Source organism: Eupeodes corollae, chromosome 2, assembly GCF_945859685.1.
Source record: "Eupeodes corollae chromosome 2, idEupCoro1.1, whole genome shotgun sequence".
Lineage (NCBI taxonomy): Eukaryota > Metazoa > Arthropoda > Insecta > Diptera > Syrphidae > Eupeodes > Eupeodes corollae.
In genome coordinates this window covers 54,526,446-54,541,370 of record NC_079148.1, presented here as the reverse complement: position 1 = coordinate 54,541,370, position 14,925 = coordinate 54,526,446, and the positions used below count along the sequence as shown (strand labels likewise).

At 34.1% G+C, this 14,925-nt stretch overlaps 2 protein-coding genes across 5 annotated transcripts; one reads left to right on the top strand and one right to left on the bottom strand.

Annotated features, from left to right (window-relative positions):
* Positions 1-236: 236 nt before the first annotated feature.
* LOC129944372 (ribonuclease P protein subunit p40-like) lies at positions 237-7,204 on the bottom strand. 2 transcript variants are annotated; one of them, XM_056053754.1, is made up of 5 exons: positions 6,973-7,204; positions 6,449-6,590; positions 6,217-6,378; positions 604-1,078; positions 237-508 (listed from the first exon to the last, which is right to left on the bottom strand). In XM_056053754.1, exons 1-5 carry the CDS (start codon positions 7,099-7,101, stop codon positions 379-381), a joined length of 1,038 nt encoding a protein of 345 aa, XP_055909729.1. In that variant the 5' UTR covers positions 7,102-7,204; the 3' UTR covers positions 237-378. The 2 variants fall into 2 exon arrangements, with proteins under 2 accessions (XP_055909729.1, XP_055909728.1); XM_056053753.1 differs by lacking the exons at positions 237-508; positions 604-1,078 and adding exons at positions 4,120-5,851; positions 6,710-6,814 and having other exon boundaries at positions 6,217-6,374; positions 6,973-7,104.
* A 5,404-nt stretch (positions 7,205-12,608) lies between these two features.
* LOC129947713 (BTB/POZ domain-containing protein 17) lies at positions 12,609-14,925 on the top strand. 3 transcript variants are annotated; one of them, XM_056058375.1, is made up of 7 exons: positions 12,609-13,011; positions 13,074-13,394; positions 13,455-13,950; positions 14,015-14,200; positions 14,264-14,421; positions 14,481-14,740; positions 14,816-14,925. In XM_056058375.1, coding segments are annotated over exons 1-7 (1,488 nt in total). In that variant the 5' UTR covers positions 12,609-12,945; the 3' UTR covers positions 14,817-14,925. The 3 variants fall into 3 exon arrangements, with proteins under 3 accessions (XP_055914350.1, XP_055914349.1, XP_055914348.1); XM_056058374.1 differs by having other exon boundaries at positions 12,610-13,011; positions 14,481-14,762; XM_056058373.1 differs by having other exon boundaries at positions 12,610-13,011; positions 14,481-14,925.

Sequence of the window (14,925 nt, the reverse complement as noted above, 5' to 3'; positions counted from 1 at the left end):
TGCTGAGCCTTGCGGAGTCCTTTATGTCTTCGATTGATTGACAGTATTCTCTCCAGCCTTGTCTTTTGGCTGATGACAGGGCTTGCTTGTAAATTTTAAGAGAGTCTTATACGGTTGGTAAAACTTATGTTTGTGGCAGATATTGAAAATGGATAAGATACTTTTGTTTAAAGCTGAACAAACTAAGATCTCAAAATTATTACAAAATAGGAAACAAAAAATAAAATCTTATTACATAATCTTCACACAGTTTGCGTTTTATTGATTTTAAAAATCTCACAACAAAAACCATATACTGGATAATTGGATATCAAAAATGAATGGCCCCACATATGATGGTTATTTATTTATTCCATAGGTCACTAGATTGATTGTGTCTTACGCGGTGTAGACAAAGTATTTTCTATGATTCAAACAAATAAATGCAAGTCCGGTATTGGCTTGGTGTGATAACACTTGCTCGCTATTGACGTTGAGTATGACAAATTCTGAGTCTGTTGATGGTGGCCTGAAAATAAAAAGATTTATATCATATAATTCTATGTTCTAAGCTTCATAATGTGTACTAGTTTGTTGAAATCAAAGAAAGAAAGTTACACTTACCGTAATACTGCCAATAAATTTGCAACAAAATCAGAGCTCATAAGCCCTTTGCAATGCATAACAACACATTCTTTCGATTTTTGATTATCGAAATTCAAATTGAAAGTTGGTTGATATGAATTTAATTCTTCAGCAAAATCCATTTCGCATTCGAGCATAATAAATGCAAAATATTCAGCAATTTTATGAGCTATTACAGAATCAATATGGCCATCAGCGAAAACACCATTTGGTATCCTTAGATTGTCAATTCTCGACAGTTGTGTTTGTATGCTATGCTGTTCAACTTTATATCCAGAATCTTTAAAGAATTTCGCAATAGACGATGGACAAATGTTTGAATCGATTTTTGAAGATTCCCATGTAAGTTGAAAATCGAATTGTTCGATCTCAGGATTGGATAGTGCATTTTTGATACGATTATATAATTTTGGCTGTTCGGGAAAATTGTTGTTTTTCAAGTCAATGGTGATTTCTGTAAATAATGTAGAGGTCAGTATTGAAAAAAAAATAGAAAGTGGATAGAGGATAACAATTAAAGGTTGGGTTCGCTAAAAGCAGCTAATTGTTTTCTCTATAAAATCTGAGAAGGTAAAAGCACAACGATTAGATCTATTTCACAGCTAAGGCACAATAAAAAATTTGCAGGTAAAAAGATTTGTACTACAAATGGCAAGACAAATTACACTGGTTATCAAAATTTTAACATTTTTTTGGCACACGAACTTTTTTGAAATGTTTTGCTTTAGTTGGTGATCATAAGAAAAAAAATTGTTGGCCAAAGATTTTATTTTATTGAGTAATTTAAAATATTGCGAAATAACACAGATCTTGTTAATCAAAACTGTATTTTTTTTTATAAATGACTTAGGGCGATTTTGTTCACTATTGCTTAACTTGAAGCAAACTCTCAAGTTGACAAACTTGACAGTTGACTTTAACTCGAGAGTTAAAACAAAAGTTAAGAATCTATTTTGTTCACTACTTTTTTCATAACTCTCGAGTTTGAAAAACAAAAGTTGGCCAACTCAACTTTCAGTTTTGAAAATATCCTTGGGATATTTGTGACAGTCAATACAAATTATGTCAGTTTTTAATTTTAAAAGCAAACGAGCTGTTGATGTTTTGATTTTAAAATTAATAAAAAAAAATAATAATAAACATGAATATCAAGAAAACGACAAAAAGAATGTCTAAAGTGCTTTATACTCCTGAAGAGGAGGATTGGTTAGTTAAAAATGCTCTTTTATAGAAATCAGTGATGGAAAATAAAAAGACAGATAAGGTAACCAATTGTGATAAAGAAAAGGCATGGGAGAAAATAACACGTGCATTCAATGTTGCACCGCCAGGATGTGTAAGTACCCGATGAGAAATGGTGTTGCAAGAAAGGGTATTTGTATAGCTCGAATCTCCAACAAGGATAAAATGCTCGAACTCTCCGTCTTCAAACCGTTTCTTTAGACTCGACATGTTGAAAATTCGCTGATCATGAGCAGACCCCTTTCAAAAGAGAATAATGATGAATATCTTTACGAAATTTTTCATTTTTAAAGAGCATAAGCTGTACCTGCCACCGAGCTACGATATCGTTAGTTTTTAAATTAGCTGCAGACACCGTCTGGACGTTCAACGAGAACCACCCTTTTCGATTTCTGAAGTTTTCTGCATGTGTTCCACCTGGCGATTGAATTCGAATATGGGTGCAACCTATTGCACCAATAGTCCGAGGGAACTTTGCCACTGCAAAAATTCTTTAGCTGCTTTCAAGCGCTCGTTTTGCGTTTGGGGCATTTGAATATACCGTGGGGAAAGTTCGGCAAGAGCTCTGGACACACGTTTCAACACAACGTGTACACTTGTAATACAAACCCCTGAAAAATCCGCGATTGCTAGTTGAAAAGATCCAAGCGCATAATACCTTAATGCAATTAGCAATTGCGTGATAGGTCGTAATTCGCGTGATCTTTTTAGAAAAATGAAAAATATTTCACTTCCACACTTCAACCAAAACGAGAAAATTTTACCTCCTTTCATCACACGGCAAGGAATCCTTTATTTCTTCTAGCACCATCATTGTCGTGCGTTTTGAGAGACGGAAACGATGCAAAAAGTCTAGGTCATCCCACTAGTTTAATTGAATGCATTTGAACATTTTATATTCCCGTCTCTCAATTTGCAGTCTTTCTTTATGATGAATATGCCGAATTTTCCCAAAAATAATTTCTTCGATACATTTTTGTTAATTTTTTTTTTAATATATAAAACAAAAGTTTTCTTCTTAACTTCTACTTTTTCGGGAAGTTATGAAAATCAAAAGTTTGTAAACTCTCGAGCCTTCCATGCAGATTTTTCGAAATCGCTTAGTTTTAAGACGAGATCCTAATAATTCTGATTGTTTCTTGGAAAAATTCATTTAAGTCTCCTTGAGTTATGAAATGTGGCACGTTTGCGATTCCTTTAAACTGAAAGTCATCGTCCTCGTCAACACATTTACCTGAAGTAGACGGATGTGAATGGTCATTCTCAACTAGTAATAGTTCTGACAATTTTTTACAGTCAGAGACTGGTCTTATAGCCGAAGATAAGTTAGAGTAAATAACAGTATTTTTGTTCTTGTACTTTATACTGTTTATGTCAGTAGTGAGACAAAAATAGCAATCCGAAACGTGATCTCGTTGTTCAGTCCATATAATGGGTACTGCAAACGGCAGAGGTCATGCGCCTTTCTTCCAGTCGGTTGAATTTTTCACACACGTTATGCAACAGACATAAGGAGCCCAGGATTTGTCTTGATGGGCGACAGAAAACCCAAAACAATGGTGATAACACTCCAACACAAGATTCGTAAAGTTTCGTCTTTGTTTTTTGAATGGCAGTTCTCCGCAAACATAACAAAAACAGTTAGGATCATTGTTACACTTCCTCGACGTGTTCACAGGGTTAATAACAAAAAAAATGCTAAAACAAAAAGGTGTTAAAATGCAACCACAAATATTTTGAAAACTTTTTACTTCGAAGCGCTTCTGTTCGTGTGACAAAACCAGTGTTGACCAGTGTTATTAGATCCTTAGTCGTAGATAAATTAATGCCACCTAATTGGAGACTAGTTTTGAAAGGAAGGAAGATGTGACACTTTTTCGTTTTTATTCCTAGTACGAATCTTGTGAGACCGTTGCTTGAGATAAGGCCGATTCTGCTTGATTGTTTTGCGAAAAGAGTTAACATTCCTCTTAGTATGAATGAAGGGAAATATGTTTTTGATTTTCTTACAGATCTCCATCTCAAGTGAAACAGTCTAACCAACTGCATTATCCCTATAAAGACATAAGCTAAAAGGCATGAAAGACATGATTTCCTATTTATCGGATCTTAAAGGTAGGCCATGTCATGTCATGACGATGGCATGATTCAAAAGGGATAATTGAAATATCTACTGGACCCTGCCGAGTAACTCAATTTGATTTTGTCTTATGAACTTTTTGAATTTCATGGAAGTATCAAACAAATTAAAAATGTATGACTTTTTCTTCATTATCTTTTTCTTTTTATTACTTTCAACACATAAATTAAACACAAACTTTAGCATATAAATAAAATAAATCACACAGCAGAGTTCTGCGGTTCGGCGCTATATTTAGCAAAAGTCTGGATATCTAAATCGAAGTTTCTTGTCGAGATGAACATTTTAAAGCATTCCAATTCGAATTCATTGATCATTGACCAGCTACCCAATTCACCAAGCATTCTCAGATTAGGACAGACTTCTACCAGTTTATAAGCACTTCGTATTGACAGACCATTGGAAAAGGCAATATTAAGTGAATCTAAATTTTGCATTGGATTTTTACTGAGAATTCTATCGATTAGACCATCACTTGTCGAAGCCATCGTCCCAATATGTATGGTTTTTATTTTAAAGCAACTATCCATAAGGAATTCCATGTGCTGTTCATAACAAGCAGAGGTAATTGTTAGTTTTTCCAAATTCATAAAAGGCGGTATTTCTAATTTTCGCATATATAACGATGTACTTTCAATAAACTCGCAATAGTAGAAGGTGAGAATCTTCAGGTCTGGACAATATTGACTTATGTAGATTAATGCGTTCATGTCGATTTGATCGACGTGTTCCAAGTGTAAATGAGTGAGATTACAACCTTTCACCTGCAGAACGTCTCGCACTTGATCGCCAAAAAAATCACATGACAGCAGTTTAAGCACAGATAATTTGTTGATGGCTATTAATGCCATGAGATCGTTTAGCAGAGGATTATGAAATAGGAGAACATTTGTGATTTCCGGACAGAGTTCAGCAAGTATCTGCAAGTGCTTTGTAACGACGAAGCGGCTTGAAAAAACTCTTAGCTGTAATTTTGGGCGTTCGCTGGGTTCGTAGCTTTGGTAAGTCATATAAACATACTCCAAACAACGCCCAATGTCATCGAATCTTCCGACATCCTGCAGAAATGGCATTTTTATAAACAGCCGGGTGTATCCTTCAAGGTTGACAGAAGTACTGTACAGGTGCACAACTCGCAAGCTATTCAAATTGCCAAGATACTTGACACTATTGTTGGTGATTGACTTGGACGAGCATACGTCTAATGTATGCAAAGCGGGACAGGCTGTTTCCAAAAGCTCGAGTATTGTGTCTGTGCAGTCGTAGTTAAGGACCAAAGTTCTTAAATTTCTCATGTTTGCTAGCCCGTTCATTACAATGGGTTCCATTTGAGAAGTCTTCCATCCACCGGACATTGAACTCAAATTCAAATACTCTATGCCAGGCAAATTGGAGAGCTTTGTGTAAAACATATGCCGCATCATTTTGGGAACTTCCAGAAAATCCAAGTGACGCAGATATGGCGAAATTAATACTTCTCCCAATCCAACAGCTACATTAACTTGACTGAGGTATTCACTTATGGTTGATGAGGCTCTCAAAACGCTTTTGGCATCGTCAATCAGTTTTGGTGTTGTTTTAAACACTTCTTGGCCAATGCGATCGAAGAGGTAATGAGGCACATTAAACTCGAATATGTCATGAGCTGTTTTGAGGAAATGTTTTAAAATTTCCGTGGCTTCGTTAGCATCATGCTTCGAAAGTATTCGAATGTCTTTCATGAATTGTTTTCCAAAATTACTCAGCCACACCACAGAGGCTTTCAATGCCAGATCTTCCAAGAGTAGTGGTTGTTTGTATTTTGGCATTTGTGGGCTTTTGAAGATTGAAATTTACGATAAGAATCTGAAAGATATCAGATTTCTTAGTTTAATTTTTTTTTTGAATCAATGCAATGCGAAGCTAAGATGTTTAAATTTTTTTAAAAAGGGCTTAAAAGGATACAAATCCTAACCTATCGTCCCTACAACTGTGACAATGGGATTGACCTATTTTTAAACAATAAATATATTGCAAGATTTATATAAAATGTAGTTGGAAAGCTAATTCCGTGTTTTGTGTATTGTTTTTTTTCTGTTTTAGGAAAACTGGTAGTAGGTAAGTACTTTGTAAAAGATTACGTCATATTGACAGCTATAAGAATTTAGGTTTTTGTCAAATTGAAGGAATATGGCTCAACCTAACTAATAAATGTAAAGAAAGAAACTCACCAAAACGGTCCTTTGTTTGTCCAACTGCACGCCCTTCTAGGCCTAGAATTTGATACAGATCTTTGCAAATTAGGATTCTTAATTTACCATCTGGAGTTATATAGAACTTGTTTTCAAAATCATTCGAAATTCCAGTATCCAACGAGACACCGGTCAATCTTCCTTAAGAACGCAAATTAAAATAAATGTTTATAGGTATTTCACAAACAGCTTGATTCGAAATAATGCTTACCTCTTTTTATAAAAGCTTCTATAAAGTCTTTACGGACAAGCTCGGAAAGACGAAGATCTTTTATCAAATAGAAATCGGCAGTTTTAATAAGCTCTTCTACAGGCTCTGGTAGTGTTTCGCATCTTGGTAATATTATGGAAACCTTTAAGAAGAATTGATTTTCGGTAAGTTTGAAGAAATTACTATATAACTTAATTTGTGCTTCAGTTAAATATATGAACTTAGGAATTTGTGTATTTGCTTAAAGATTTCCGAACTCACTTAAAATCTAATACTGTGTATATTAAACTAAGGGAAATGTTTAGTTTCACAACCGAAGTCGAAGAAGCAAGTGTTTTTAAACAAAGAAAAGACGCATTATGAGCACTGAAAAAAAGAACCTTTGAATTCAATTGCAAAGCAAAATATACCTAAAAATGTTGTATTTTTAGATTTGGATAAGGATAGAAGATGTTTAAAGATTTTTGGGGTTTCGCATCTAGCTTCTGGCTTCGTTTGTTTATGTTTACATAGCATGTACTTACCATTTGATTGAAGGAATTATTTTGAATGGTTCTATCAATCGATTTCTTTGCTTTGGCATCATAATTTCCAATTTGAAAGGACGCATCTTTTTTGTGGGTTGAAAATTTCCATACCTCTGGACATAACATTACTTTATTTTGGTGAATTTAATTAAGAAAAAGTAAAACGAAAAATTTCAATCTGCAGAATAAGCTAAAATATTTCTATCACATCTCAAATTCTCACGGTTGACAGTTGGCACTTTTGACAGAAAGACATTTCGAGACTCGTAGCACGTGCTATGTTCCTTTAGTACAAAGGTGAGCCTACATTGGAAAAATTGAGCGTTAGGCTCCTTTTCTAGAACATGAAAATAACTAATGTTAAAATTTAAACCTTTTTTGTTTATGGTGAGCGAGTTTTTAGAAAAACATACTTTCAAAGGTTTTTTTCTAATAGCGTTAATCATTGTTTATCGAATTCGTCTTAGAATCTTAATTCATAATTGATGAACGAACTACACATTAAGCCAATTTTGTTCTGGTTTTTAAATATTTGCTGACGCAAAGAGTTAGGCTAGGCGCGCACATGCAACTTTTTCGAAACCAAATAGTTTGATCGTCAGTTGCCCAAACATCGCGCACATAAGCAACTCCAAAAGTAATCAACGAAATAAACCAATACACAGAAAACATTTATTCACTATTTCTATCTCATATACACGAAACAAAATAGTTTCAAATTTGTCCTACTCTTTTGCTTATGAAAGAAAAGAGTAGATATATTGTTGCAATACAAAATTATATAAAATATATTTTTTGTTTTTTGAATGTCAATAAAATTTTCAAGGCATGGATTTTTACGAAATGGCACTGATATGTGCGTTTGAATTAAAAAGAAGGCATAAACCTGCAATCAAAAGGCAATATTGGGTTCACCCGTTGAACTCACAACGCCTTGTAAAAGGGCAATTCCAAAAAATTTATCTAGACCTCCGATCCCACCCAAGCAAGTTCTTCAATTACTTCCGAATTAGCAACAGAAGTTTTGATGATCATGATGATCATTGGTTATTTCTAAAACCATATTAAGCGAATATCGAAACCAAAATGCACCCACAATATAACGCCTACTAGACGACTGCGATTTCTCCTTTTTTTTGGTTTCCTTTCGGTTGCCAAAACGCTTTTTAACACTGCGATGAAAATAAAACATCTTTCAAGTTTGCTTTACTTATTTATTTTTAGTGATAGAAATATTATAATAGATCTTTAGTAACTAACTTTATACTTATATATATGTATATGGGAAAATACATCAAATAAATGAAATTCGTATTAAACGAATTATAAAATGACCTTATTCATTTATTTATTATTATTTATTTATTCCTTTTAACTTAATAAATAATCGGATTAGAATCTCTTACTTTACATGAATACTTTAGGCAAACTGATTACTGAATCACTTGTTTTATCAATCACTTGTAAGGCATAATCAAACTGCTATTAAGCGTATATGTACGTCCTTCCATAATTGGAGTGGCAGGAAACCCAACAACCGCTACCTTACGGAAAGTTTGTGTACGACTTACAGCTCTGTAAAATAAAATAATACAATTTATATAATTCACATTTTACAAATAAATAATCAAATAATATTCGACTCAAAGTGAACGCTTGGGATAACTAATATATTTTAAGAGAAACTTTTCCGTTTGCACACTTTTTCCGTTTGAAGCGAAGTATCTTTGAGTTGAACCTTCTAATAACTATTTATACAAAATGTTTAACAATTACTTACCCATTTTTGGAAAAAAGATAGACGAGCATCGGTACAACAGAAGAATCTTCATGGTCATAGGTAATGGAACCTAATTGGGCCAATCGTCGTCGGAAATATGGTGTATTCCGAGCTAGTTGTTTCAATCAATTAGTTTCTGCTAAAAGAGAAATGTTTTTGTTAAAGAATTGTATTATTGAATTATATTTTTTTATTATAAAACCAAATATTTAACAGACCGCCAAGAAAAAAAAAATATTTAAAAACAAGGAAATTGTTTTGAAAACGATTGACGCCTATTAATAAATCTTTACCTTTGTTCCAGCAATATAACCACCAGCACTGCCAAAGCTCTTTTTAAATATTCCCATTAGAATATCAACATCTTTCGGATCGGCGCCATAATAGTCGACAATACCGCGACCATTTGCTCTCATCGCTACCACACTATGCGTCTCATACAAATACAAATAAGGTTTGTATTTCTTCATCAATGCAATAACTTCGGACAATAGAATACTCCAACACACTTCACAACAGGGACTGCCTAAAGCCTAGCCGTCTGTTCTGCAACGCTTCAAGCATCTTGTTTCTTTTCCAGTGAACTCAAATGTCCAACCGTAATCCTTGGTTATGCGATCTTTGAGAGTTGCCTCCCCCCCCCCCCCCAGGGACACTGCAAATGGGGGAATCCCAGCAATCTCGGACCTTCCGATAGACATACCGTGAATAGAATTCTCGAAGGTATCGTATAGCGTAACATAGCCCTGGAAACAAATGGAATTTCAGACTCAGTCTGTAAGTTCGTGAATTTCAAATCGATTCAAATCGTCATCTTACCTCTCGATTATATTTTCTTTAGCTCTTTTGGGGCACACATAAATTGATTGATGTAGCCCAATATCATAAGCAGGTAAAAGCCAAAATATACTAGAAGGCTGTGTGTAGAGGAACCTTTTCGAATGAAGATTTGCTCCGATTAGGATCATCATAGAATTCTCCTCTTCCTGATACTGCTGCTCCCGTGGTTGCTTTTCCGTTTCAGTGTTGTTTATGTTACTCTTTATTGTATACAATTCCATTTGCAGTCTGGTTGATAGCATTCGACGGCGACAGCGTTGTTTTACTCTTGCCATTCCCATTTGTGAGAGGCGAAACATCATTTGAAATAATTGTGCTTTATTCCATAACATAATAATCTGAAAATAAAAAAAAATTAAAAAATATGTTTTGTTTTGAGTTACAAATAATAATAACCACCTCCTTTCAGTACATAAATACATTTGACGTTTAAAGAGTAGCAAATTGAATTATGAAAAAAAACATACGAGAAGGATATATTATTCTGCGCGTCTGGAAGTATCCTACTTACCTCGTCACACTTTAAAGAATCATTCAACTGAAATGCACTAATACAAACATACGAAAGAAACTATTTAGTTGCATGTGCGCGCAGTTACGTGTATCATAGTAGGATACAGACATTTTTTATGGGTTTAAGCAACTAATAAATTTTCGCAATCAATGTATGAAAGAGAAAACTAGTGAAATTGATATGTAAGGTGGTACTCTTCCCTCAGAATTTTTTGTGAAAGGAAAACATTGCCTAATTTTTTTTCTCTCTTGCACTTAAAGAAAATTGTTCAACGATTTAGTTGAAAGTGCGCGCAGTTACCTAAAATTCCTTGAGACACAAACTAAGGAATTGGTTTGGGGTGATCGTTTAGTTTGTGTCAAAACACAAACTAAAAAGTTGCTAGAATGGGCGACCGAATGGTTTCTGCATGTGCGCGGACTCTCGTATAAGTCTATAGTGCTCAGATTAGAAACCAAACAGTTTCGAAACTAAAAGTTGCATGTGCGCGCCTAGCCTTAAGTGAAGTTCAATTTATGTATCTAAACTTCGATAGAGTCTCAGCTAGCTCAAAAAATAATTAAAATAACCTTTAAAAATAAACAACGAAAAAATTATAGTTTTTTTTCCCGTCACTTTTGCTATTGAGGGCTGCTTCAAGCTGTACCCATAGATTTTTTTTATTGGGCCATGTCAGGAAGTCACTTTTTTGAATTTACTATTACATTATATCCAGAGTGACCGTGGCATCATGGTTAGTGAAATGGACTGACTGCGAGAGTTTCAGAGTTCTTGAGTTCTGGCTATGCCACCTAAAGTTTTTTTCACGGGTATTGCCTCTTGCGAGGAATTGACAAATTCTCCAAGAGTAATTCTTGTTATGAAAAGTGCTTTCTCAAAATTGCCGTTCGGATTCGGCTTAAAACTGTAGATCCCTTCCATACCTGACAATAGTACTTGTACACAGGAATGGTTGAGAGTTGTCAGTCACTAGGCCCTAGTTCTCAAACGGACTGTTGCGCCACCCAATTTATTTTTATTATATTTTATCTTCTTTTCACAAGGCTGATTAAAAGATCAGTCTCACCCTTTAAGAATTTGAAACTACATTCTCTTTTGTTTGCCATTTTACAATATTTTGAAAAATCCGAATTTGAAATTAAGACAAAGTGTAAATTCATAAACGCATGACTGGAGTAATGTTGACCAACGTTCAAAGTCAAACGTTTCCAAACGCAAATTTAAGCATCTTTTTTCACGTCATAAATAATAAATAAATAAATTGGGTGGCGCAACAGTCCTTTTGAGAACTAGGGCCTAGTGACTGACAACTCTCAACCATTCCTGTGTGCGAGTACTGTTGTCAGGGTTTCACATTAACTGTTCATAATTGCAACGTTGCATAAGCGATGCGCAAAAACTAAACAAAAAAGCATCCAACCGAGAAAGTGATTAGTTGTTGATGACGTTGAACAAAAAGTAAACAATTGAATAGCAATTATTTATTGAATTGATGATTATTAATTAAATAGGAGAAAAAAGTGTTAAGTGTTAAGCATTAGCATCCCCAAAAAGCAGTGATGCCGAATCACTGCACAAAAATTTGACGTTTGTGATGTTTTTTTTTCAAGACACACACGATTTTTCAATTTTTTTTCCAATTTCAAAAATTTGTCCAAATGGAAAATTCGAATACCTGAGAAATACTGCGATTTGTTGGTGGATTATGGGAAATCAGGGGTAAGATTTTTATTCGTAAGCTTAAGTTCAATTTATGACATAAGAACCCTCGTTTAAAAAGAAAGTGAAAAAGAATGTCAATACATAATTTTGAACATTTATAATATAAATTATATGTAATACATTTCCATTTTTTTGTTTTGTTGAATTTAAATGTTTTGTTGTTGTTAAATATCATTTCGAGGCCAGAAATTACTTTTTTTTTCAGTTTACTAGGCTTAAAGCTGGTGCCATTATAAAAGTAAAGTTCCAATTAACCTAATTGGAATTTTATCGGCAAATAAACTTCACATAAGTGTTTCACAATAACTTAGTAGGTCTAACTAGAAGTTTATGTGTCACGTAACTTATTGGGTGGATAAAGTACCCAATATAGCCGATAAATATCAGTTAAGAGCAACAATGGATACAAAAAACTATTAATTAATGGGAGGATTTAACTGGTGGGTAACTCTACTAAGAACTTTTCTTTTACATTGTGAAACAGACCCTTACAATTTCACTTACCTGAGCAACTTCTTAAGATTAGTTTATCTAATTTGCAGAAAATATTTAATTAACTAATTTTAACATTTAGTTTGTGCTATATTTATCTGATTTATAAAATTTACAAATTATCGTTAGAGCAATACCGCTAATAGTTTTCAAAGCGTATAATTATTTTTGATCACAGTAATTTACAGCTTCTCAAACTGCCATTGTGAATTCAATACAAATTGCTTTATACAACATTGTGATCTAACTTATGTTTCTTGTCATATATGACATTCATTGTTGACATATTTTTCACCTGCTGTCTTCTGATGCTGTTTCAATAAAGGTTTTCCTCAAAAAATAATCAAAAATTGAGTATTTTTCATTTAACAAAACTTATCTACCTTTACGATTACAAAAAATGTAATATTTCACATTATACAATGTCATTTAATGAAATATTTTATTATAAACAAGACAAAATCAATTTACTTAAGCTACAAGCAGGCTTCAAGCAATCAAATTGATTGCCATTGGTATATTTTCCAATAAAAAATAAAGAACAACCAAGTTAAAAGGGGATTCGAACTTAAATTGTGCTTATCATCGCACTTTTGTGTGTGAAAAACGAAGTATTTTCAATATGGAAACTGAGGCAAGTGATAAACCTGTGCCCGCAGAAGACCCAAACGGTTCAGACTCAAGCATGGTAAATACATTCTTTTGTTCAAAACATTTATTAAAGCTGTGTAAAATATGTCATATCCACAGATAGTGAACACCAATAGTATACTAGAGAAAATAGCAAATCTCTATGCGGAACAGCTGATGTCCGACATTGTGCTTGTTGTAGGCGGGGTCGAATATCCTGCTCACCGAGTCATCCTCTGCGCCAGTAGTGAGGTATTCCAGGTCATGCTGATGAATCCCGAATGGAATGAGTGTCGCAAGCGAATAATTGAACTCTACGAAGAGCCCTTTTGTGCAGCAGTATTTCCCCAATTCCTCAAATACCTGTATGTTGGCCAACTAAAGGCGACTTTGCAATCTGTGATGCCAGTTCTGGCTTTGGCTGATAAATATAATGTCAAGGTGCAAAAAAAAAAAATGCAAACAAGTTAAATACTTTATTTATATACCCCTTTAAACTAGGATCTAGTTGGACTGAGTGTGAATTTTATGCTCTCACACACCGCAATGGCAGCAACGCAAGGCTATCTGGTTTCCTGGTTGCAATACGCCCTAACCTTTAGCCCCTATCATAAAGATCTCACTGAGTCGTTGAAAAACTTTCTCAAATGGAACCTGGAAATGGTTAGCGAGTCGAAAGACTTCGTTGAGCTTGACACCCAGATCATGATATTATTACTGCAACAAAACGATATTGTCGTTACCAGCGAATTCAGTTTGTTTGGCATTTTGCAAAAGTGGTTGTTGCATAGGAAGGAAATGCTTGACAATGAGGAAAGTCTTCAGAAGGAAGAGAAAGACGCCATACTGAAGCAGCTTATAGAGGCAACTGTTATGCATATACGGTTTGCCATGATGACGCCCAGGGAGTTGGCACATTTATTGCTGTATCCCTTGCTTGCCTATCACAAAGAATTCATTGTCCAGAGAATGGCCATTGGAATGAGTTATCACTCAGGTGAGTTGACATTATTATAATTTCAATTGCAATATTTAAAAAAAATTTTGTTTGTTCATTTCAGGTCAAGAAGATCGTGTAAATGAAATACGAAATTCGAAATCGGGAAATTTGCAATTCACACCACGCCTATATTCGAATGACTTATGGAGCGTTAGCTTTGACATTAAGGATTATTATCATATTCCAGATTACACTAATTACGTAGCTTGTTTCTTCTCCCAAAGGAATTTGGCAGAACGGGAAGATGGTAAGAGGAATTCTTTAAGTAAAATGAATCACAAAATAAATGTTTCTTTATTAATAAAATCAGATCAATCGGTGACATGGGATATAGAATTCTTCCCCCGAGGTGTTAAATATAATAAAGCGAAAATGGTTTGGGGTGAGGATTTGCCTGAGTTTTCATTACGTACCGTACGTATTCGAGTTACTTGTAAAGAAAACTGTCTAGGCGAGGAGAGATTTAAGGTAATTGATACTTTTTAAAGCTATAAGAACTTATATAAAATTATTAACTATTTTTGTAGGTTGCTGTTTTAATCAGTGGCATGCAACACGACATAATACACATATTAGCCGTTACAGAAAAAACAGAGTATTTTTCTGATAAAAGTCGTGTTCTTAATTTAGATAATTTGCTGCCATATGAAGATACTCCGAAAAGTGATCCCAAAAAAGAAATTCCTCATCTCATTGGACCAAGTAGAAATAATTTAAGCCTTCAAGTAATAATTGCGCCAATGGGACCCTATACGAGTAGAGAGTCACCGCCTTTCGATCTGAAATAGTAAAAAAGATAATAATAATTTGTATTATATTATAAATTAAAATGTTTATGATTTAATTTAATTTTATTTTATAGATAACCAACAGCTTAAGTGTGTAACGTATATGAGAATTTGTGAATATTTAAAAAGAAACAAAAAACAAAGAACAATATATAATAATGTTGTTTATAAATGGAAAGTTTAA

Bases quoted from the DNA above. Each gene is read 5' to 3' on its own strand.
- LOC129944372 (XM_056053753.1), bottom strand. From the start codon at position 5,814: ATGCCAAAATACAAACAACCACTACTCTTGGAAGATCTGGCATTGAAA.
- LOC129947713 (XM_056058375.1), top strand. From the start codon at position 12,946: ATGGAAACTGAGGCAAGTGATAAACCTGTGCCCGCAGAAGACCCAAAC. The intron at 13,951-14,014 runs GTGAGTTGACAT...TGTTCATTTCAG, and splicing joins TGGAATGAGTTATCACTCAG to GTCAAGAAGATCGTGTAAAT. The intron at 14,201-14,263 runs GTAAGAGGAATT...TAATAAAATCAG, and splicing joins TTTGGCAGAACGGGAAGATG to ATCAATCGGTGACATGGGAT.